This window comes from Heterodontus francisci, unplaced genomic scaffold (genome assembly GCF_036365525.1).
Source record: "Heterodontus francisci isolate sHetFra1 unplaced genomic scaffold, sHetFra1.hap1 HAP1_SCAFFOLD_940, whole genome shotgun sequence".
Taxonomy (NCBI): Eukaryota; Metazoa; Chordata; class Chondrichthyes; order Heterodontiformes; family Heterodontidae; genus Heterodontus; species Heterodontus francisci.
The window spans coordinates 27341-50350 of record NW_027140924.1 but is presented as its reverse complement, the minus strand read 5'-3'; the positions used below and the strand labels follow the sequence as shown (position 1 = coordinate 50350).

The following is a 23010-nucleotide window of genomic DNA, read 5'->3' as shown; positions in this document are numbered from 1 at the left end:
CTCACCACAATTTCTGTATTTTACAGTCCGTGTTCCTCAGAGCTTCAGACCGTAGTTTCACTCCTGAATCTCCCAGATTATTATCACTCAGGTCCAGATCTGTCAGTGACCGGTTTGTACTGAGAGCGGAGGCAAGATCTTCGATACAAGAATCTGTGAGATTGTTTCCTCCCAGCCTGGAATCAAAGATGGAGAAATGACAGGAATTAGAGTAAATTCCCAGTGTTTATTAATAACACTATTACTGATATTAATAGTAATGTACAGTGTCAGATACCCAGTTATTATAAACACAATCTCACACAATCTGGTACTTACCCCAGGTCCTGTATTTTACAGTCTGGGTTCCTCAAAGCCTCAGACAATAGTTTCACTCCTGAATCTCCCAGATTATTGGAATCCAGTCTAAACACAAACAGACAGAGAGTGAGAAACAAACTGAATCAAACCCGGACCTGATACAATTCACTTTCTGTTGAATGTTACAGGAAACACTGAAAAAGACTTGAGGAAATTAACAACCAGATTTTCCCATCACTGACAATGAACCTCACACTGTAGAACTCCTCATATATTCAGGAGCTGTCAATAAACATCAAAGAGGGAAGTAACGGGACAGAAGGTAGGTGATTGGTTGGTGAGTATTACAGTGTGTTTTTGTCTCTCTAAGTGACAGCATTTGAATAAAGTATTGCTTGGGGTAATAAATCTATTACTTTATTAAATTAATTTGATAAATGAACTAATTAATACATTTATTATGAATTGTTTTAAAAGACCTAATTACATTTATTCAGGTTATCAATAAGGAAATTAATGATAAAAGACTAGAGATGACAGGGCAGGCTACGTGTTGTGACTGTAGGATGTGGGAGTTTGTGGATAGTGAGACTGTCCCACATTCCCACACCAGCAGGAAATGTCTCCATCTTCAGTCATTCCAGCTCAGAGTCAATGGGCAGGAATGTGAGTTAGAGACATTCCCAAACATAAGGGAGGGGGAGGAATTTCTTCACAGTTTTATCCAGAACACAGTCACAGTTCAGAGAAAATCACAGGTTCAAGAAGAGGGTGTAACCATTAGGGAGCAGCATGGTGAGGACTGAGGAGAGATTGAGAAGGAGGTTCCTCAAACACAGGTCCTGTCCAAAAGGTACAATGTACTTGTTACCTGTGAGGACAAGGAGAAAGACTGTGGGGAGGACAGTCACAATGTAGACCAAGGTACTGTGGCTCAGAAGACTGTCCAAGGGGGAAAGAGCAGAATAGAATGTGGTAGTGATAAGGGTTTCTATAATTAGAGGGATGGATAGTGTCCTCTGCAGCCATGAATGAGAATCCTGTCGGGTGCGTTGTCTACAAGGTGCCAGGGTAAGGGATATCTTATGGTGGCAGGAGAGCAATTTGGAAGGGGAGGGAATAATCCAGTTGTCGTGGTTGATGTTGGAACAAACGACATATGTAGGAACCGGGAGGAGATCCTGCTGAGGGAATATCAGGTGTTTGGAGCTAAATTAAAAAGCAGGACCTCAAGGGCAATAATCACTGGATTATTTCCCAATCCACATGTGAATTGGCAAAGAAACAGTCAGATCAGGAGAATTCAAGTGTGGCTAAAGAGCTGGTGTGGGAAAGAGGGGTTCCTTTAAATGAAACATTGGCACCGGTACTGGCACAGGAAGGAGTTATACTGAGTTTACAGACTCCACCTGAACCGGGATGGGACCTGTGTCCGAGTGGAAAGGGCAAACAAGGAGATGGTAAAGGCTTTAAACTAATAAGACGGGGCAGGGTGGGGGTGAGGGGGTGTGGGGGAGATGGGGAGGGACGAACAGAAAATGAATTCAGCCTGAATAGAAACAATACAGGAAAGTGGAGCATTCTCATAGAGTCGTACAGCATAGAAACAGGCCCTTCGGCCCACTGTGTCCATGCCGAATCCCACCTGCCTGCATTAATTCCATATCCCTCTATGACTCTCTCATTCAAGTACCTGTCCAGATGCCTCTTAAATGTCGCTACTGTACCTGCCTCCACCACCTCCTCTGGCAGCTCATTCCAGATACCCACTATTCTTTGTGTGAAAAATTTACCCCTTTGATCACCTTTAAAACTCCTCCCTCTCACCTTAAATCTATGGCCTCTAGTTTTAGTCACTCCTATCATGGGAAGTAGACTCTGGCTATCTACCCCTCTCATAATTTTATATACCTCCATCATGTCCCCTGTCAGCCTCCTTCGCTCCAGGGAAAACAGACCCAGCCTATCCAATCTCTCTTTATAACTCAGGCCCTCCAAACCAGGTAACATCCTTGTGAATCTTTTCTGCATCCTCTCTAGCTTAATCACATCTTTCCTGTAGTGCGGCAACCAGAACTGCACACAGTCCTCCAAGTGTGGCCGAACCAACGTTATGTACAACTGTAACATGACGTCCCAACTCTTGTAGTCAATGCCTCGGCAAGCATGCCATACGCCTTCTTCACCACCCTGTCTACCTGTGTTGCCACTTTCAGGGAACTATGTACTTGCACACCAAGGCCGCTCGACTCAACAACACTCCCCAGGGTCCTGCCATTCACTGTCTATGTCCTGCCCTGGTTTAAGTTCCCAAAATGCATCACCTCACACTTGTCTGCATTAAATTCCACTTGCCAATCCCTTGCCCACTTTCCCAGTTGATCTATATCCTTTTGTAACCTTAGACAACCTTCTTGACTGTCCACTCTCCCTCCAATTTTGGTGTCATCTGCAAACGTACTGACCATGCCCGACATTCACATCCAAGTCATTAATATATATGACAAACAACAGAGGGCCCAGCACCGATCTCTGCAGCACACCACTGGTTACCGGCCTCCAATCTGAAAAACAACCCTCCACCACCACCCTCTGCCTCCTATCACCAAGCCAAATTTTGTATTCCAATTGGTTAGCTCACCCTGGATCCCATGTGTTCAAACCTTCCGGACCAGCCTACCATGCGGGACCTAGTCAAAGGCCTTGCTAAAGTCCATGTAGACAACGTCCATCACCCTGCCCTCGTCAATCCTCTTGGTCAAATCCTCAAAAAACTCAATCAAATTCGTGAGACATGATTTCCCACGCACAAAGCCATGCTGACTATCCCTAATCAGACCATGCCTTTCCAGATGCATATAAATCCTGTCTCTCAGAATCCCTTCCAATAACTTTCCCACCACTGATGTAAGACTCATCGGCCTGTAGTTCCCTGGCTTATCCCTGCTGCCCTTCTTCAATAAAGGCACAACATTAGCTATCCTCCAGTCTTCCGGTACCTCACCCGTGACTAATGATGATACAAAAATATCTGCCAGGGCCCCAGCAATCTCCTCCCTTGCTTCCCATAGCATCATAGGATACACCTGGTCAGGCCCTGGGGATTTATCCACCTTAATGCGCTTCAAAACCTCCAACACCTCCTCCTTTGTAATGTTGATATGCTCCAGGATATCGCTGTTCCCTCCCTTGAACTCACTAGCTTCCATGACCTTCTCCACGGTAAATACAGATGAGAAGTATTCACTTTAAGACCTCACCCATTTCCCATGGCTCCACACATAGATTGCCACACTGATCTTTAAAGGAACCTACTTTCTCCCTAGCTACCCTTTTACTCTTAATATACTTATAGAATCTTTTAACATTCTCCTTTTATCTTATCTGCCAGGGAAATCTCATGGCCCCTTTTCGCCCTCCTAATTTCCTTCTTAAGTGTACTCCTGCATCCCCTATACTCCTCGAGGGACTCGCTTTATCCCAGCTGCCTATACCTGATATTTGCCTCCTTCTGAGAGTTCCTGTCTGATGCCATCGAAATTAGCCTTCCCCCAATTTAAGACTTCAACCTGAGGACCAGTCCTATCCTTTTCCATAACTATCTTGAAGCTAATAGAGTTATGGTCACTGGTCCCAAAGTGCTCCCCCACTGACACATCAACCACCTGCCCAGCCTCATTTCCCAAGAGGAGGTCGAGCCCCTTTTCAAGGAGAGCCATCCACACACTGCTTCAGAAAACTATCCTGGACACACTTAACAACTTCTTCCCCATCTGATCCCTTAGCACTAAGGCAGTCCCAGTCAATATTGGGGAAGTTAAAATCACCTACTATTACAACCCTATAATTCCGACACCTATCTGTGATTTCCCTATATATATGCTCCTCCAATTCCCTCTGACTATTGGGGGGCCTATAGTATAATCCCATCAAAGCGATCACCCCTTTCTTATTTTCTCAGTTCTACCCATATGGCCTCGCTGGACATTCCCCCCAGGACATCCTCTCTCAGTACTGCCGTGATATCCTCCCTAATCAATAGTGCAACTCCCCCTCCTCTCTTACCTTCACCTCTGTCACACGGGAAGCTTCGGTACCCCGGAACATTGAACTGCCAGTCCTGCCCATCCCTCAACCACGTTTCCGTAATAGCTATAATATCACAATCCCATGCACCGATCCATGCTCTGAGTTCATCTGCCTTCCCTGTAAGGCTTCTTGCATTAAAGTAAATGCAATTTAGCCTACCAGACTATCCACACTCCCTGTCCTGCCTACTGGACTTGCTTGCTTTAACCTCCACATTTGTCTCAACTATCTCATCAGAAAGGTCCCACCCCCCTGCCAGACTAGTTTAAACCCTCCCGAGTAGTACTAGCAAACCTCCTCGCAAGGATATTGGTCCCCTTCCAGTTTAGATGCAACCTGTCCCTCTTGTACAGGTCACCTCTGCACCAGAAGAGATCCCAATGATGCAAGTAGCTGAAGCCCTCCTGCCTACACCAGCTCTTCAGCCACACATTCATTTACCTTATCCTCCTATTCCTACCCTCACGAGCACGTGGCACAGGGAGTAATCCTGAGATTACAACCCTAGAGGTCCTGCTTTTTAACCTTCTGCCTAACTCCCTATATTCACTTTGCAGGACCTCATCTCTCTTCCTGCCTATGTCGTTAGTACCAAAATGCACCATGAGCTCTGACTGCTCAACCTCCCCTTTCAGAATGTCCAGCAGCCGCTCTGAGACATCCTTGACCATAGCACCAGGGAGGCAACATACCATCCTGGAGTCTCATTTGTGGCCACAGAAACGCCTATCTGCACCCCTTACGATAGAATCCTCCTATCACTGTAGCTCTTCCACCCCTTTTTCCTCCCTTGCTGTGCAGCAGAGCCCTCCATGGTGCCACAGACCTGGCTGTTGCTGCTTTCCCCTGGGAGCTCATTCCCCCCAACAGTATCCAAAGTGGTATATCTGTTTGAGAGGGGGATGACCACAGGGGACTCCAGCATTACCTGCCTGTGCCTACTACTCCGTCTGGTGGTCACCCATCTCTTTTCTGCCTGTGCAGCCATTACCTGCGGTGTGACCACCTCACTAAACGTGCTATCCACGACGTCCTCAGCATCGCGGATGCTCCACAGTGAATCCACCCACAGCTCCAGCTCTGTAATGTAGGTAGCCAGTGGCTGCTGATGGATACACTTCCTGCACACATGGTCACCAGGGATACTGGAAGCATCCCTGATTTCTCACATAGTGCAGGAGGAGTATACCACAGGGCTGAGCTCTCCTGCCATGACTTACCTTTAAATTAATTTAGTTACTTCCTTTACAAAATACTAATTACACCAGGGGCCTTGTTCTACCCACTACGATATAAAGTCCTTAATAAGCTACACTGAATTGAAAAAAAAACACTCTTTAGTAGCACTCATTGGAAAGAAAAAAGTGAGTACTTCGATAGAAAGGAGGTAAATAGAATTATGGAGTATGATTGTAAAAAGCTGGTAAAAAAAATGAAGTAAGAGGAACTGTTATTACAAATGAGTTAAAGTTTTCATACAGCAATACACACAGTGTCAGTAATAAAACAGGGGAACTGGAGGCAATACTACATTGTGAGGATCCATATTAGGGATTACTGAGACACAGCTATGGAAAAATCTGGACTGAGCATTAAACATTGCAGGATATAAACTACTTAGAAAAGATAGAGGGGAAATTGGGGAGTTGGAGTAGCTGTACTTAATACTGAAAACAATGGCAGTAGCAAAATGTGACATGGACATCAGCAAGAGAGAAATAGAATCCACATGGATAAAGATAAAAGATAATAAAGGATTAACCACATTAACAGGGATAGTCGACGGACCACATAATAGTGGAAGGAAGGTGAGGGAGAAGTATACAAAGAAATTAGGGAAATTAATAAAAAAAACATGGAATAATCATGGGGGAATTTCAACTAACATGAGATTAATTGGCCAGAAGAGATATGTAAATGAAATAAGGGAATGGAGTTACTACAATATGTACAAGACTCCTTTCTAACCCACTATGTAAGAAGCTCAACAAGGGAGGATTCCCTACTGGATCGAGTAATGGGGAATGAGCCAGAGCAGATAAAAGAAGTAAAAGTAGGGGAACATCTAGACAATAGTGAACATTAATATTATATACTTTAAGACAATAATTGAGAAGGACGTAAGTATGACGAAGACCAGGGAATAGATTGGAGAAAAGTGGATTTTGAGGGTCTGAGAATAGAGCTGAGGGAAATAAAACTGACAACAATATTAGATTAGATTAGATTAGAGATACAGCACTGAAACAGGCCCTTCGGCCCACCGAGTCTGTGCTGAACATCAACCACCCATTTATACTAATCCTACACTAATCCCATATTCCTACCAAACATCCCCACCTGTCCCTATATTTCCCTACCACCTACCTATACTAGTGACAATTTATAATGGCCAATTTACCTATCAACCTGCAAGTCTTTTGGCTTGTGGGAGGAAACCGGAGCACCCGGAGAAAACCCACGCAGACACAGGGAGAACTTGCAAACTCCACACAGGCAGTACCCGGAATTGAACCCGGGTCCCTGGAGCTGTGAGGCTGCGGTGCTAACCACTGCGCCACTGTGCCGCCCTATTGTCAAACAGTGATGGAGAACAGCAATGGGAAACATTTAAAACCATGTTCGACATAGTCCAGGAAAAATATATTCTGTGTAAAAGACAAGAACAAGTGAAACACTAATGAGTTACCATGGATGAACAAAGATATCAGATAAAGAAAAATGAGGTCTTGGAAAAAGACAGACATTAAGTACATGAGCAGCAGGGGAGAGCATGACAAAGAGATTAGACATTTTAAAAAAAGGACAAAAAGGAACAATTAAATTATCAAGGAACAAATAGTAAAATATTTTATAGGCACATAAATAAAAAAAGGAAAATCATGATGGAAAAGGGTCAATTATTGATGGTCAGGATTATATCACAACAGGCAATGATAGAGAAATGACAGAAATATTAAATAATGACCTTGCTTCAATATTTACCAGGAAAACAGGATAGGTGGACAGATTAGAAATCAGATAACAGCATTGAAAATAAAAAGGTGAAGTTTTAAATAAACTAATCAAACTCAGAGGATAAAAACCCCTGGTCCAAATGGATTACATCCACACATTTTAAAAAAATCTAGGGAAGAGATAGCAGAGACATTACTACACATTTTTAATCATTCTTTAGAGAAAGGTGTAGTGTCAGAAGACTGGCCGATAGCTAACATTATACCGATATTTAAGAAAGGAGATAGAACATGTACCGGGAACTATAGACCAGTTGGCTTAACATCAGTGATAGGAAAAATAATGGAATCTCTACTAAAGGTGGGAATAGAAGAATATCTGGAAACCAAAGATATAATAATGAATAGTCAGCATGGATTTAAAGAGAAAGTCTTGCTTAACCAACCTTGTTGAATTTTTTGAAGAGGTGACAGAGAAAGTAGACAATGCTAATGCAGTAGATACAATTTATCCAGATTTTCAAAAAGTCTTTGATAAGATATCACATAACAGACTAATGAATAAGGTCAGAGATTGCAGGATAAGGGAACAAGCAGAATGGACAGCTAGCTGGCTTCAAAACAGAAAGCAGAGAATAGGGATAAAGAGTAGTTACTCAGAATGGCAGAAGGTGGAAAGTGATGTTCCACAAGGATCAGTGCTGGGATCACTGTTTTACAATTTATATTAATGATTTAGACTTTGGAATCAAAAACACAATTTCTAAATCTTCAGATGGCACCAAACTTGGGGTTGGGGGGATAGTTAATCTGAGGAGGATAGCAACAAATTACATGAAGATATTCACAAACTTGCAGAATAGACATGTAATTGACAAATTAATATCAACATTGATAAATGTGAGGTATTACATTTTGGAAAGAAAAGTAAAGAGGTTACATATTACTTACAAAATAAGAATCTAAATAGGGCAGAGGAGGTAAGTGATCTGGGAGAACAAATACACAAATCACTAAAAGTAATTACACAGGTTAACAGTAAACCAAGCACTAAGGTTTATTCCTAGGGGGTAGAATTGAAAAGTATCGAAGTTATGCTAAACTTGTGTCAAACCCTGGTTGGACCACACCTGGAATACTGCAGACAATTCTGTTCATCATATTATAAAAAAGATATGGAGGCACTGGAGAGTGTGAAAAATATTCACAAGGATGATACCAGAAATGCAGGGAATACCGATCAGGAGGGAATGAACAGACTGGTCTCTTTTCTCTAAAAAAAAAAGGAGCAGGCTGAGGGGTGATCTAATAGAGGTGTTTAAAAGTATGAAAGGTTTCAATAGAGGAGACACAGAGAATGTTTCCACTTGTGCGGAAAAGCAAAACTAGAGGCCATCAATGTAAGATAGTCACCCACAAATCAAACAGTGAATTCATATTGGTCAGTCCTAGATGATGTGTTACCTCCCTGGTACTGGGGTAAAGGACATCACGGAGAATGGGCTAAGTACATTCCAACAAGCTGGAAAGGTCGGGGAAACAAAGCCAGGGCTCCTTGGATAATGAGGGAGATAGAGAATATGACAAAATAAAAAAACAGTGTATGGAGCATGTCAGGTGAATTATTCAAGCACGAACCAGGCCAAACACAATGGGCTGGATTTTACCGAGCCCCTGGTTTCAGGCTCCGTGGTGGGGGAGGTGGAAGATGCTTCTGGCAGAGGTTCACCATGGAGCCCGATTCCGGGAGGGCCCGGCCTGATCCTCCTGGTGGTGACAAGGCTCTGTGACGGCACCCCTGCCGCTGGGCGGCGGGACCTGCATTGAAATATTTTAATGAATAGATTGAAATAAACTTACCTCGAATCTTCCGGGCCCACCATGATCTCCAGTGCAGCAGCCGGCACTCCCACACCTTCACTTCCCCGTCTGGGAAAAGCAGGCAGGACACTGGTGTGGGGTGGGGGGGCGGGGGGAAATTAAGATATTTAGTGTGGGGGGGGCGGGGAGCAGTGATGGGGGGACGGGGTCAAATAATCATCATCAGTATATGGGATTGTGGGAAGGGATGAACTTTAAACTTTGTACAGTCTCGGGGAACAAAGGTCACGTTTCAAAGTTAAGTATTTTGTGGGGGGGGGGGGGGGGGGGAAAGGGAAAATAGTTAATGTAATTCTTATTGGGGGTAGGAAAGGGGCATTACAATTTTGTTAGGTAAATTTTGGGGGCAGCACTGGTTGCCCTTGAAAGATGGGACCAGCTCCTGCACACAGGCATCTGAAACCATTGCCGGTGTCAGACAGCCCACCCCCTCCACGTTGGGGGGGGCTGTGCTGGCTTTAAATGAGCTGCCGTGTGGGAGATTGCTGTGGCTCTGATGTGTGTGATCATCTGAGAATGGAATGGCAGTTAACGTAAAAGGGAACCCAAAAATCCTCTAACAGCATGTAAATGGTAAGAAACATAGAAACACAGAAAAAGTACAGCATAGAATGAGGCCATTCAGCCCATCGTGTTCATGCTGGCTAAAGAAGCTATCCACCCAAACTAATACCACCTTCCAGCCCCTGGTCCACCGCCCTGCAGGTTACAGCACCCTCGGTACATGTCCAGGTACCATTTAAAAGAATTGAGAGTTTCTGCCTCCACCACCATTCCTGACAGTGAATTCCAGACACCCACCACCCTCTGGGTGAAAACGTTTCCTCTCATGTCCCCTCTAATCCTTCTACCAATCACCTTAAGGGTTTAAGGGGGTAGTAAGATGTGGGGTGAGGCCGATTAGGGTCAAAGAGGGTGATATATGCTTAGAGGTGCAGGGCAAGGCTAGAACATGAAATGAATACTTCGTATTGGTGTTTACTAAGGAAGTGGAATGTGACAAAATACCAGTTGAAGCGGAGATGGTAGGGGTAATGGATGGGGTGAAGATTGATCGGCAGGATGTACTGGAAAGGCCGGCTCTGCTTAGAGTGTATATGTCACCTGGTCTGGATGTCTTGCATCCAGGTTGTTTAAGGAAGTGAGGGTGGAGATATGGAAGGGCTTGCCATAATCTTCTAATCTTCCCCAGATACGGGGAAGGTGCTAGAGGATTGGACAGTGACAAATGTGACACCCTTGTTCAAGAAACTTTGTAAGAACATGCATCGTAACTACAGACCAGTCGGTTTAACTGTGTTGGGTAAGATTTTGGAAACAATGATCAGGGAAAAAATTAACAGGTGTTTGGAGAGGTTTGAGTTAATTAAGGAGAGTCAGTACGGATTTGTAAAAGGCAGATCATGCTTGACTAATCTAACTGAATGTTTTTAATGATGTAAGAGAGAAGGTCGATGAGGGGAATTCGGTGGACATTCTCTATATGGTTTTTAAAATACCTTTTGACAAAGTTCCACATAAAAGGCTGGTTAATAAAAAAACATCGAGGTGTCTGGAATAGAAAGGTAAGTGTCAGCTTAGACAAAAAAACTGGTTTAAGTATGGAAACCAGCGAGTGGTGGTAAATGATTGTTTATCAGACTACTGGATGGTGGACATTGACATTCCCCAAGGGTCAGTGCTGGTGCACTGATTTTATTTGTGACATATATAAATGACTTGGATGTTCAAATGGAGTAAAATTTCAAAATTTACTGATGATACCAAACTCGGAGATGTAGCAGACTGTGAGGATGTCACCAATCGACTGTAACAGGGCAGAGATAGACTAGTAATATAGGCAGACAAGTGGCAGATGGAATTTAATACAGTGAAGTGTGAGGTGATGCATTTTGGCAGAATGGGGAGGGAGAGGCAATATAGACTTAATGCCATAGTTCTAAAGAGTGTGGAGAGACAGAGGGACAATGTCTTCCCTAATCAGTACTGTCACCACTCTTCCCTTTTATCCTTCCCTATCTTTACATCAGTTCTGATGAAAGGTCACAGACCTGAAACGTTAACTCTGCTTCTCTCTCCACAGATGCTGCCTGACCTGCTGAGTATTGACTGCACTTTCTGTTTTTATTTCATATTCCCACATGCTGTTTGTACTTGTAGCTCAACAAACTTATTCACCACACTTTGTGCTTATACACATATGTCTAAACATGTCTTTGTATTCCTTGTAATCCTTCTTAATCTCTCTATCTCTGTAATCTCCTCCAGCCCCACAACCCTCCGAGATATCTGTGCTCCTCTAATTCTGGCCTCTTGTACATCCCTGATTTTAATCGCTCCACCATTGGTGACCTTCAGTTTTCTAGGCCCCAAGCTCTGGAATACCCTCCCCAGAACACTTTCCTCCAATAAGACACTCCTTCAAACTGACTTTTCCAAGCTTTTGATCACCTGATCCAATATCTCCATGTAAAGAAAAATACTTGCATTTCTATATCGCTTTTCACAACCACCAAACATCTCAAAGCACTTTACAGCCAATGAAGTACATAAAGAGTCTACATAGAGATATAGATAGGTTAAGTGAGGAGGCAAAATTTTGGCAGATGGAGTATAATGTGGGAAAGTGAGTACTTGTTCACTTTGGCAGGAAGAATTGAAAAGCAGTATATTATTTAAATGGAGAGAGATTGCAGAACTCTGCAGTACAGAGGGATCTGGGTGTCCTGGTACATGATTCACAAAGTTAGTATGCAGGTACAGTGAGTGATTAGGAAGGAAATGGAACGTTGTTGTTTATTACAAGGGGAATAAAATATAAAAGTAGGGAAGCTTAGCTACAGTTGTACAGAGTGTTGGTGAGACCACATCTGAAGTACTGCATTCAGTTTTTGTCTCCTTACTTAAGAAAGGATAGAATTGCATTAGAAACAGTTCAGAGAAGATTCACTCGACTGTTTCCTGGGATGAAGGGGTGATCAGAAGAGGAAAGGTTGGACAGGTTGGGTCTGTTTTCACTGGAGTTTAGAAGAATGAGAGGTGATCTTATTGAAACATATAAGATCCTGAGGGGACTTGACAGGTGGATGCTGAAAAGATGTTTCTCCTTGTGGGAGAGACTAAAATTAAGGAACACAGTTTAAAAATAAAGGGTCTCCCATTTAAGACAGAGATGATGAGAAATGTTTTCTCTCATAGGGTTGTTAGTCTGCGGAATTCTCTTCTCCAGAGAGCAGTGGAGGCAGGGTCATTGAATATTTTTAAGGCGGAGTTCAACAGATTATTGATTGACAGGAGTGTCAAAGGTTATAGCAGCTAGACAGGAAAGTAGAGTTGGGGCCGCAATCAGATCAGTCATGATCTGCTCAAATGTTGGAACAGGTTCGATGGGCCGAATAGCCGTCTCCACCTACTAAGGTGTATGCTTGTATCTAATATGGTCCTCCCTCCTTCTCTAGTACTATCCAATATACTCACTCCTTTATGTACCTTATTCCTCTATTGTACTTCTATATGCTGGTGATCATCCTCCTGCCACTTTAATTTAAACCCTCCGCAACCGCGCTAGTGAACATCCCCACGCGGCCATTGGTCCCAGTCCTGTTGGGGTGGAACATTTCCCTTTTGAATAGGTGCCTTCAGCCCCAGAACTGGCCCCAATGTCCCAAGAATCTGAAGCCCTCCCTCCTGCACCATGCTTCAAGCCACATATTGATGCTCCCTGTCTTCCAATTTATACTCTCACTGGTGTGTGACACTGGGACTAATCCAGAGATTATTATCTTTGAGGTCCGACTTTTTAATTTTCTCCCGAGCTCCTGAAAATCAGACTATAGGACCTCAATACCTGCCCTCTCTATGTCGTTGGTACTGATGTGTACCACAACTTCTAGCTCGCTTCCTTCCCCCTGCAAACTATTCTACACTCTCTCCTTTACCCCGGCATTAGGGAGACAACACACCATGTGGGACTCACAATGAGAGTTACAGAAATACCTGACGATGGAATCTCCGATAACCACTGCATTCCTACACTTTGCTGTTCCCCCCTGTGCAGTCTCTTGCTCATTGGTGCCATGGTCTGGACTGCTCTCCAATGTGTTGTCATTCTCAGCAGTCTCCAATGGGAGGAGATGTTTCAGGTACAGGTTCATTACATTCCAACAAGGGTAAAAGTTAGTGGAACCAAAGCCAGGACTCCTGGGATGATGAACGAGATAGAGAATATACTGAAACAAGAAAAGGGTGTCTGATGCATGTCAGCTGGATTCTTCATGACAGAACCAGGACAAATACAATAAGTTGAAAGGGGAAGTGAAGAGCAAAATAAGACTGGCAAAGAGAGAATATAAGAATAGAATGGCAGTTAATATAAAAGGGAATCCAAAAATCTTCTGCAGGCATGTAAATGGTAAGTGAATAGTCAGAGGCAGGGTGGGTTCCATCAGTAACTTAGTGATATATGTTTTGAGAGACAGGGCATGGTTAAAATACCTAATGAGTACTTTGTATTGGTGTCTGCTAAGGAAGATGATACTGACAAAATAGCAGAAGTGGAGATGCTGGAAGTAATGGACGGGTGAAAATGGCTCGGCCGGATGGACTGGAAAGGCTGGCTTTGCTTGGAGTGGATAGGTCGTCTGGTCCGGATGGCTTGCATCCCAGGTTGCTCAGGGAGGTGGGGTGGAGAGAGCAGAAGGGCTTGTCATAATCTTCCAATCTTCCCGAGATACAGGGGAGGTGCCAGAGGATTGGAAAGTGGTAAATATGACACACCGACTCAAGATAGGGTGTAAGGACATTCGTAGTAACTACAGGACGGGCAGTTTAACATCAGTGGTGGGAAAGGTTTTAGAAACAATAATCAGGGAAAAAACATTGATCAGCACTTAGAGAGGTTTTAACAGCAAATAGTATTTGACGAAAGTAACTGATTTTTTTTTTAATGAAGTAACAGGGAAGGTTGATAAAGGGAATTCGGTGGATGTTATCTATATATAAGAAAACATTTGACAAAGTACCACATAAAAATAAAAGGCCGGAATTGGAGGGTCAGTGTCAGTCTGGATAAAGCATTGGCTTAAGGACAGAAAACAGTGAGCCTTGTTGTTTTTCAGAGTGGAGGATGGTAGACAGGTGTTAGTACTGGGATCACTGCTTTTTTGATATATACAAATGACTTAGATATTGGAATACAGAGTCGAATTTCAAAATTTGCCAATGATACCAAACTTGGAGATGTCAAAAACAGTGAAAATCAGGAGGCAAAAGAGAGGGAGGAATTTAAAACAATCACTCTGTGGTTAGCACCGCAGTCTCACAGCTCCAGCAACCCGGGTTCAATTCTGGGTACTGCCTGTGTGGAGTTTGCAAGTTCTCCCTGTGTCTGCATGGGTTTTCTCCGGGTGCTCCGGTTTCCTCCCACAAGCCAAAAGACTTGCAGGTTGGTAGGTAAATTGGCCATTATAAATTGCCCCTAGTATAGGTAGGTGGTAGGGAAATATAGAGACAGGTGAGGATGTGGTAGGAATATGGGATTTGTGTAGGATTAGTATATATGGGTGGTCGATGGTCGGCACAGACTCGGTGGGCCGAAGGGCCTGTTTCAGTGCTGTATCTCTAAACTAAACTAAAACTAAGTCCCCTGGTCCTGATGGCCTGTGGCCGAGCGTCTTTAAGGAAGTGGCTGCAGAGATAGTGGATGCATTGGTTTTAATCTTCCAAAATTCCCGAGATTCTGGAAAGGTCCCAGTGGATTGGAAAAAACACGAGTATAACACCTCTGTTCAAGAAAGGACAGAAAGCAGGAAACTACAGGCCAGTTAGCCTAACATTTATCGTTGGGAAAATGCTAGAATCCATTATTTAAAGAGGTAGTAGCAGGACATCTGGAAAAATCACAACACAGTCAGGCAGAGTCAACATGGTTTTGTGAAAGGGAAATCGTGTTTGACAAATTTATGAGAGTTCTTTGAGGATGTAACAAGCAGGGTGGATAAAGGGGAACCAGTAGATGTAGTGTATGTGGATTTCCAAAAGGTATTCGATAAGGTGACTCATAAAAGGTTACTGCACAAGATAAGAGCTCCTGGTGTTGAGATGATATATTAACATGGATTGAGGACTGGCTAACTGACAGGAAACAGAGAGTCGGGATAAATGGGTCATTTTCAGGACGACAAACTGTAACTACTTACAATCTATAAGAATGATTTTGATGAAGAGACAAAATGCATTGTAGCCAAATTTGCAAACACTATAAGTTTATTCCTGCTAAAGTGGACAACCTCACATTTTTCACATTATACTCCATCTGCCAGCAGGAATACAATTATTTACATGGAGAGAGACTGCAGAATGCTGTGATCCAGAGGGACCTGGGTGACCTTGTACATGACTCACAAACAGTCAGCATGCAGGTACACCAAGTAATTAGGAAGGCAAATGAATGTTGGCCTTCATTGCAAAGGGGATGGCATATAAAAATAGGCAAGTCTTGCTACAACAGTACAGATCATTGTTGTATCCGCATCTGCAGTACTGTGTACAGTTTTGGTCACCTTATTTAAGGGGGGACACACTTGCATTGAAAGTAGTTCAGAGGCCACTAGGCTGATTCCTGAATGAGGGTGTAGGCCTGAAATGTTGGTCAAGTAACACTTTGTACCCAGCATGCTCTAAGGCAGCTAAACATAAGCACAGAACTTAAGAGTCATAGAGAGATACAGCACTGAAACAGGCCCTTCGGCCCACCGAGTCTGTGCCGACCAGCAACCACCTATTTATACTAATCCTACATTAATCCCATATTCCCTACCACATCCCCACCATTCTCCTACCACCAACCTACAATAGGGGCAATTTACAATGGCCAATTTACCTATCAACCTGCAAGTCTTTGGCTGGTAAGCTAACAGACATGTCAAAGCTTATGGTTAGGGATATGTGACCATGAGACCAAAGTGTTGAACAAGAATAGATAAAAGAGGAACAGATATAGGTGGCTATTGGAAACAAGTCTGGACTTCTGTTCAGATGGCTAAATGGCTAATGTTGTCCAAAGATGAGATAATGCTTGAAGATTTGTGCAAAACAAGATCATGTGAGCCATGGGTTGAGCAAGGAGCCTTCAAAGAATATATAAGGGTTAACACTGGAGGGTATTCTCAGCGAGAACCCGGGAACAACTCTCGAAGACAGGACCCTGAGTCTGGAGGCTCAGTGATCAACCGTGACAAGAGACTGATCACCTCTGTGTTGACGGGTAGTATCTTGTACAAGAAGTGAGACTTGTACTTATTTGGTGTCTAAATAAAACTGTTGTAAGCTTTTGTATGCTTTAAGTGATTCCAGTAGTAATAAAGTGAAGTGATGCGATACTTAGGTTTTAGTGTATCTTTGTCTGTCACATCAGTTGATACCCTACAGAGAAAAAGGGTCAACAAGGGGTTTGTCTGATGAGGAAAGGTTGAGCAAGTTGGACGTATACTCATTGGAGTTTAGAAGATTGAGATGTGATCGAATTGAAAAATATAAGATTCTGAGGGGACTTGACAGAGTAGATGCTGAGGGGATGTTTACCCTAGTGGGGAATGTAGAACGGGGTGGGGGGGTCGGGGAGGGGGTGGGGCACAGTTTCAAACTAAGGGGCCTCCCATTTAAGACGGAGATGAGGAGGAACAACTTCTCTGAGGGTTGTTAGTGTTTGGAACACTCTTCCCCAGAGAGCAGTGGAGGCTGGATCATTGAATATATTCAAGGCTGAGTTAGACAGGTTTTTGATTGACAAGGGAGTCAAGGTTTATTGGGGGCAGGCAGGAAAGCAGAGTTAAAACCACAATTAGATCAGTCATGATCTTATTGAATGACGGAACAGATTCAAGGGGCTGAATGGCCTACTCCTGCTACTATTTCTAATGTTCTTATGAGGATGATACCAATCGCCTGCATCAGGACATAGATAGGCTATCAGAATGGGCAAACAAATAGCAGATGGAATGTCATACAGAGAAGTGTAAGGTGATGCATTTGGCAGAAGAGATAGGGAGAGGCAACATAGACTTAATGGCACAGTTCTAGAATTTGCAGGAACAGAGGGATCTGGGGGTTCATGTGCCTGTATCTTTGAACGTGACAGGACATATTGGGAGAGTAGTTAACAAAGTTTATGAGATCTTGGGCTTCATAAATAGAAGTATTGAGTACAAAAGCAGGGAAGTTATGTAGCATCTTTATAAAGCTCTGGTTAGGCCACAATTGGAGTATTACGTCCAGATTTGGTCACCACACATTCGGAAGGATGTGAGGGTCCCCGAGAGGGTGCAGTAGAGATTTAACAGAACAATTCCAGGGATGGGGGATTTTAGCGACAAGGTTAGATTGGAAAATCTGGGGTTGTTCTCTTTACATCTGAATTAGGAGCAGGAGAAGGCCACTCAGCCCCTTGAGTCTGCTCCACCATTCAACATGATCAAGGCTGATCTCCTGCCTACCCTCAATAACCTTTCACCCCCTTGCGTATGAAGAGTCTATCTACCTCTTACTTAAAAGCATTCAAAGACTCTGCTTCCACCACCTTTTGAGAAAGGAAGATCCAAAGACTCTCAAACCTGAGAGAAAAAAAATTCTCATCTCTGTCTTAAATGGGTGACCCCTTATTTTTAAACAGTGACCCCTGATTCTAGATTCTCCCTCAAAAGGAAACGTCCTTTCCACATCCACCTTGTCAAGACCCATCAGATTCTTATATGTTTCAATCAAGTCGCCTCTTACTCTTCTGAACTTCCAGCAGTTACAAGTCTAGCCTGTCCAGCCTTTCCTCATAGGACAACCCACCCATTCCAGGTATTACTCTAGTAAACCTTCTTTGAACTGCATCCAATACATTTCCATCCTTCCTTAAATAAGGAGACCAATACAGTACACATTACTCCAGATGTGGTCTCAACAATACCCTGTATAACTGAAGCATAACCTCCCTACTTTTGTATTCAATTCCCCTCACAATAAAGGATAACATTCTATTAGCTTTCCTAATTACTTGCTGTACCTGGATACTAACTTTTTGTGATTCATGCACTTGGACACCCAGATCCCTCTGCATCTCCGAGCTCTGCAATCTCTCACCATTTGGATAACATGTTTCTTTTATTCTTCCTGCCAAAATGGACAATTTCAGAATCACAGAATTGTTACAGTGCAGAAGGAGGCCATTCAGCCCATCGTGTGTGCATAAGCCCTCTGAATGAGCAATTCACCGAATGCCAGCCTCCTGCAAATCTTTCCTTTCAAGTATTCCCTTTTGAAAGTTATGATTAAATCTGCTTCACTGTCATTTCAGGCAGTGCAATCCAGATCACAGCAAATGACTGTGTAAGACACTACTTCAGCCTCAGCTGGAGTATTGCGTCCAATTCTAGGCACCACACTTGAGGGAAGACGTGAGGGCTTTGGAGAAAGTACAGAAAAGATTAAAAAGAATGGTTCCAGGGATGAGGAACTTCAGTTATGAAGATAGACTGGGGAAGTTAGGACTGTTTTCCTCAGAGAAGGCAGAGAGGTGATTTGATAGAGGTGTACAAAATCATGAGGGATCTGGACAGAGTCGACAGAGAAAAACTGTTCCCAATTGTGAAAGGATCTCGAATGAGAGGGCACAGATTTAAAGTGTTTGGTAAGAGAAGCAAAAATGACATGAGGAAAAACTTTTTCACACAGCGAGTGGTTAAGGTCTGGAATGCGCTGCCTGGGAATGTGGTTGCAGCAGGTTCAATTGAAGCATTCAAAAAGAAAATTAGAGAGTTATATGAAAAGGAAGAATGGACTGTGTTATGGGGAGAAGGCAGGGGAATGGGACTGAGGGAATTTCTCTTTCAGAGAGCCAGTGAGGACATGATGGGCCGCATGGCCTCAGTCTGCACTGTAACAATTCAGTGACTCGGTAAAAAGATTTGCCTCACCTTCTCCCTGATTCTGTTGCTAATTATCTTAAACCTGTGTTTTCTGGTTATGGCCCCTCCCACCAGTGGAAACAGTTTCTCCCGATCTGCTCGATCAAAGCCCTTCATGTTTGTAAGACTAAAAAAATGGAACATTTTATCAAGAGAACTTGCCCTGTAGCTCACTGGACTAGTGCTTGTAAAATCCAGTCCTACAGCAGTTCTTAAAGGGCTGTAGATTTTTACAAAAGGAGAAGTTTTCATTGTACATAATGACACAGTGGAGACATGTGGGCAACACTATGTCCTTTGATGTTAAAGAGTTGGAGTTCGTGCAGGAAGTGCACTAAAGGAGGATGGTTCTACTTGAGATTGAGTGTCACCCTTCAGTAAAAGCACAGTCGGCAGCTGCATGAAGGGAGGTTGTCAATTGAGCCAAAGTAGTTCCCCAGGTGTCTGGAACATGGCTGCAAATGAGGACGAGGTGTGTTGGTGTCAAGAGAAGGTGAAAGTAAATATCCTTCACCAGGGCCGGATGGATTGTATCCCGGGTTGTTAAAGGAAGCCAGGTAGGAAATAGCTGATGCACTGAGGATCATCTTCAAATCCTCACTGGATACGGGCGAGGTGCCAGACGACTGGAGGTCTGCGAACGTTACACCATTGTTTAAAAAGGGTGCGAGGGGTAGGCCAGATAATTATAGACCACTCAGTCTGACCTCGGTGGTGGGTAGATTATTAGAATCAATTCTGAAGGACAGGATAAACTGCCACTTAGATCAGGGATAGTCAGCATGGATTTGTTAAGGGAAGGTCATGTCTTACCAACTTAATTGAATTCTTTGAGGAAGTAACAAGGAGGTTTATATGGATTTTAGTAAAACATTTGATAACGTCCTACATGGCAGACTGATCAGTAAAATGAAAGCCCATGGGATACAGGGGAATGTGGCAGGTTGGATCCAAAATTGGCTCGGTGACAGGAAGCAAAGTGTGGTAGTGGACGGATGCTTTTGTGAATGGTAATCTGTTTCCAATGGCGTTCCACAGGGCTCAGTGTTGGTCGCTTGCTGTTTGTGGTATATATTCATAATTTGGACTTAAATGTGGGAGGCATGATGGGGAAATTTGCCAATGACACAAAAATTGGTCGTGTAGTTGATAGTGAAGAGGATAGCTGTAGACTCCAGAATGAAGTAAATGGTTTGGTTCAGTGGGTGGGAAAGTGACAAATGGAATTCAATCCGGAGAAGTATGAGGTAATGCACTTGGGGAGGGCAAATAAAGCGAGGGAACACACAATAAACGGGAGGATATTGAGAGGGATAGAAGAAGTGAGACACCTTGGAGTGCATGTCCACAGGTCCCCAAAGGTGGCAGGACAGGTAGATCGAGTGGTGAAGAAGGCATATAGAATGCTTTCCTTTATTGGGCAAGGTATACAATTCAAAAGCAGGAAAGTAATGCTGGAACTGCACAAAACGCTGTTTCAGCCACAGTTGGAGTATTGTATACAGTTCTGGTCATTACATTACAGGAAGGGCATAATTGCTCGGAGAGAGAACAGATGAGATTTGCTAGAATGTTGCCAGGGCTTGAAAGTTACATGTATGAGGAAAGATTGGATAGGCTAGGGTTGTTTTCCTTAGAACAGAGAAGGCAGAGAGGTGATTTAATTGAGGTGTACAAAATCATGAGGGGCCTCGATAGAGTAGACAGGAAGGACCTGTTTCCACTAGCGCAGAGGTCAATTACCAGGGAGCACAGATTTAAGTGATTGGTAGAAGGATTAGAGGGACATGAGGAAAACTGTTTTCACCCAGAGGGTGGTGGGTGTCTGGAATTCACTGCCAGGAATGGTGGTGGAGGCAGAAACTCTCAATTCTTTTAAAACGTACCTGGACATGTACCTGAAGTGCTGTAACCTGCGGGACTATGGACCAGTCACTGAAAGGTGAAATTAAATTGGGAGGATAGTTTTCAGCCGGCAGGGACATGACGGGTTTAATGGCCTCCTTCTGTGCTGTAATTTTTCTGTGGTTCTTTGATCACATACATTCCTGGTCTGGTCCACCAATCACTGCACAAACCTCAGCTGGGAACCAAACACCTGAAGGATTTTGGATTTTTCGATGCCAGTTTTAAGGATTAATTACCTGCTAAAGGATCTGAGTTTGTTTCAGGGTATTAATTTAACAAAGGAACTGTTAAATAGACTGATCAACAGCATGATGGTAAGGGTGACTGCATTCGAAATGTCTTATTCAGCAGACTGTGGGACCCGACTCCGCGCCGGTGGGTGAGGCGACCCGACTCCGCGCCGGTGGGTGAGGCGACCCGACTCCGCGCCGGTGGGTGAGGCGACCCGACTCCGCGCCGGTGGGTGAGGCGACCCGACTCCGCGCCGGTGGGTGAGGCGACCCGACCCCGTGCCAGTGGGCGGCTGGACCCTGAGAAAGCATTTTAACAGCAGCAGCCAATTCAGACTCTGCCCGAGCCAGGCAGGCAGACCTCAGCGATCGGGAGGAGAGAAAAATTCATCTTCCATCATTGGTGCTGTCGCCACGAGGGTGACCATTGTGAGCAGGAGACCTCTTCATGGACCATGGAGCAGCCATAAAGGAGGATTTACCTGGCACTCTCCCAATATCAGCGAGGGTGGGAGTTGCCTCTTCACTGGGCACTTAATTGCCTCAATTGGCTGCCCGGTAGGTGGCAGTGCCACTGAGGTTCCTGCTGCTGGTAAAATGCCCTGGAGAAAAGAAGGTTGAGAGGAGATCTGATAGAGATGTACAAGATTATGACAGGTTTAGATAACGGAGACTAAGAATATTTGTTCCCATTAGCTGATGGTACAAGGACTGGACAAAGTTTAAGTTTTTGAGCAAAACATACAGGGGGTACATGAGGAGTAACTTTTTTTTTTACAGTGAGAAACATAGAAACATAGAAAATAGGAGGAGTCGGCCATTCAGCCATTTAGCCCTGCTCTGCCACTCAAAAAAGATCATGGCTGATGGTCTAATTCAGTACTCTGTTCCCGCTTTCTCTCCATATTCCTTGATCCTGTTGGAATTAAGAAATACATCTATCTCTTTCTTGAATATATTTAATGATTTGGCCTCCACTGCCTTCTGGGGTAAAGAATTCCACAGGTTCACCACCCTCTGAGTGCAGAAATATCTCCTCATCTCAGTTCTAAATGTCATACCCCGTATCCTGAGACTGTGACCCCTGGTTCTGGACTCCCCAGCCATCGGGAACATCCTCCCAGCATCTAGCCTGTCTAGTCCTGTTAGAATTTTATCGGTTTCTATGAGATCCCCTCTCATTCTTCGAAACTCTCGTGAATATAGGCCCAGTCAACCCAATCTCTCCTCACACGTCAATCCTACCATCCCAGGAATCAGCCTAGCAAATCTTCATTGCACTCCCTCCATGGCAAGAACATCCTTCCTCAGATAAGGAGGTCAAAATTGCACACAATACTCCAGATGTGTTCTGGATAACTGCAGTAAGACATCCTTGCTCCTGTACTCAAATCCTCTTGCAATGAAAGCCAACATACCATTCACCTTCCCAACTGCTTGCTTTCAGCAACTGGTGTCCAAGGACACCCAGTTCTCATTGCACCTTCCCCTTCCCCAATCTATCATAATTCAAACAATCTGCCTTTTTGTTTTTACAACCAAAGTGGATAACCTCATATTTATCCACGTTATACTGCATCTGCCATGCATTTGTCCACTCACCCAACTTGTCCAAATCACATTGGAGCCTCTTTGGATCGTCCTCAGAGCTCACATTTCCCCCCAACATTGTGTCGTCTGCGAACTTGGAAATGT

At 43.9% G+C, this 23010-nt stretch overlaps 1 protein-coding gene across 4 annotated transcripts in view; it reads right to left on the bottom strand.

Annotated features, from left to right (window-relative positions):
* The window catches only part of LOC137361406 (NACHT, LRR and PYD domains-containing protein 3-like), a 73151-nt gene that overhangs the window by 24485 nt on the left and 25656 nt on the right, over window positions 1-23010 (bottom strand). For all 4 annotated transcript variants that reach the window (XM_068026276.1, XM_068026275.1, XM_068026274.1 and 1 more), the window contains 2 exons: window positions 319-405; window positions 6-176 (listed from right to left, as the gene is read on the bottom strand). In XM_068026276.1, coding sequence (XP_067882377.1) covers window positions 6-176; window positions 319-405 — 258 coding nt within the window. The remainder of the gene's footprint in view (window positions 1-5; window positions 177-318; window positions 406-23010) is intronic.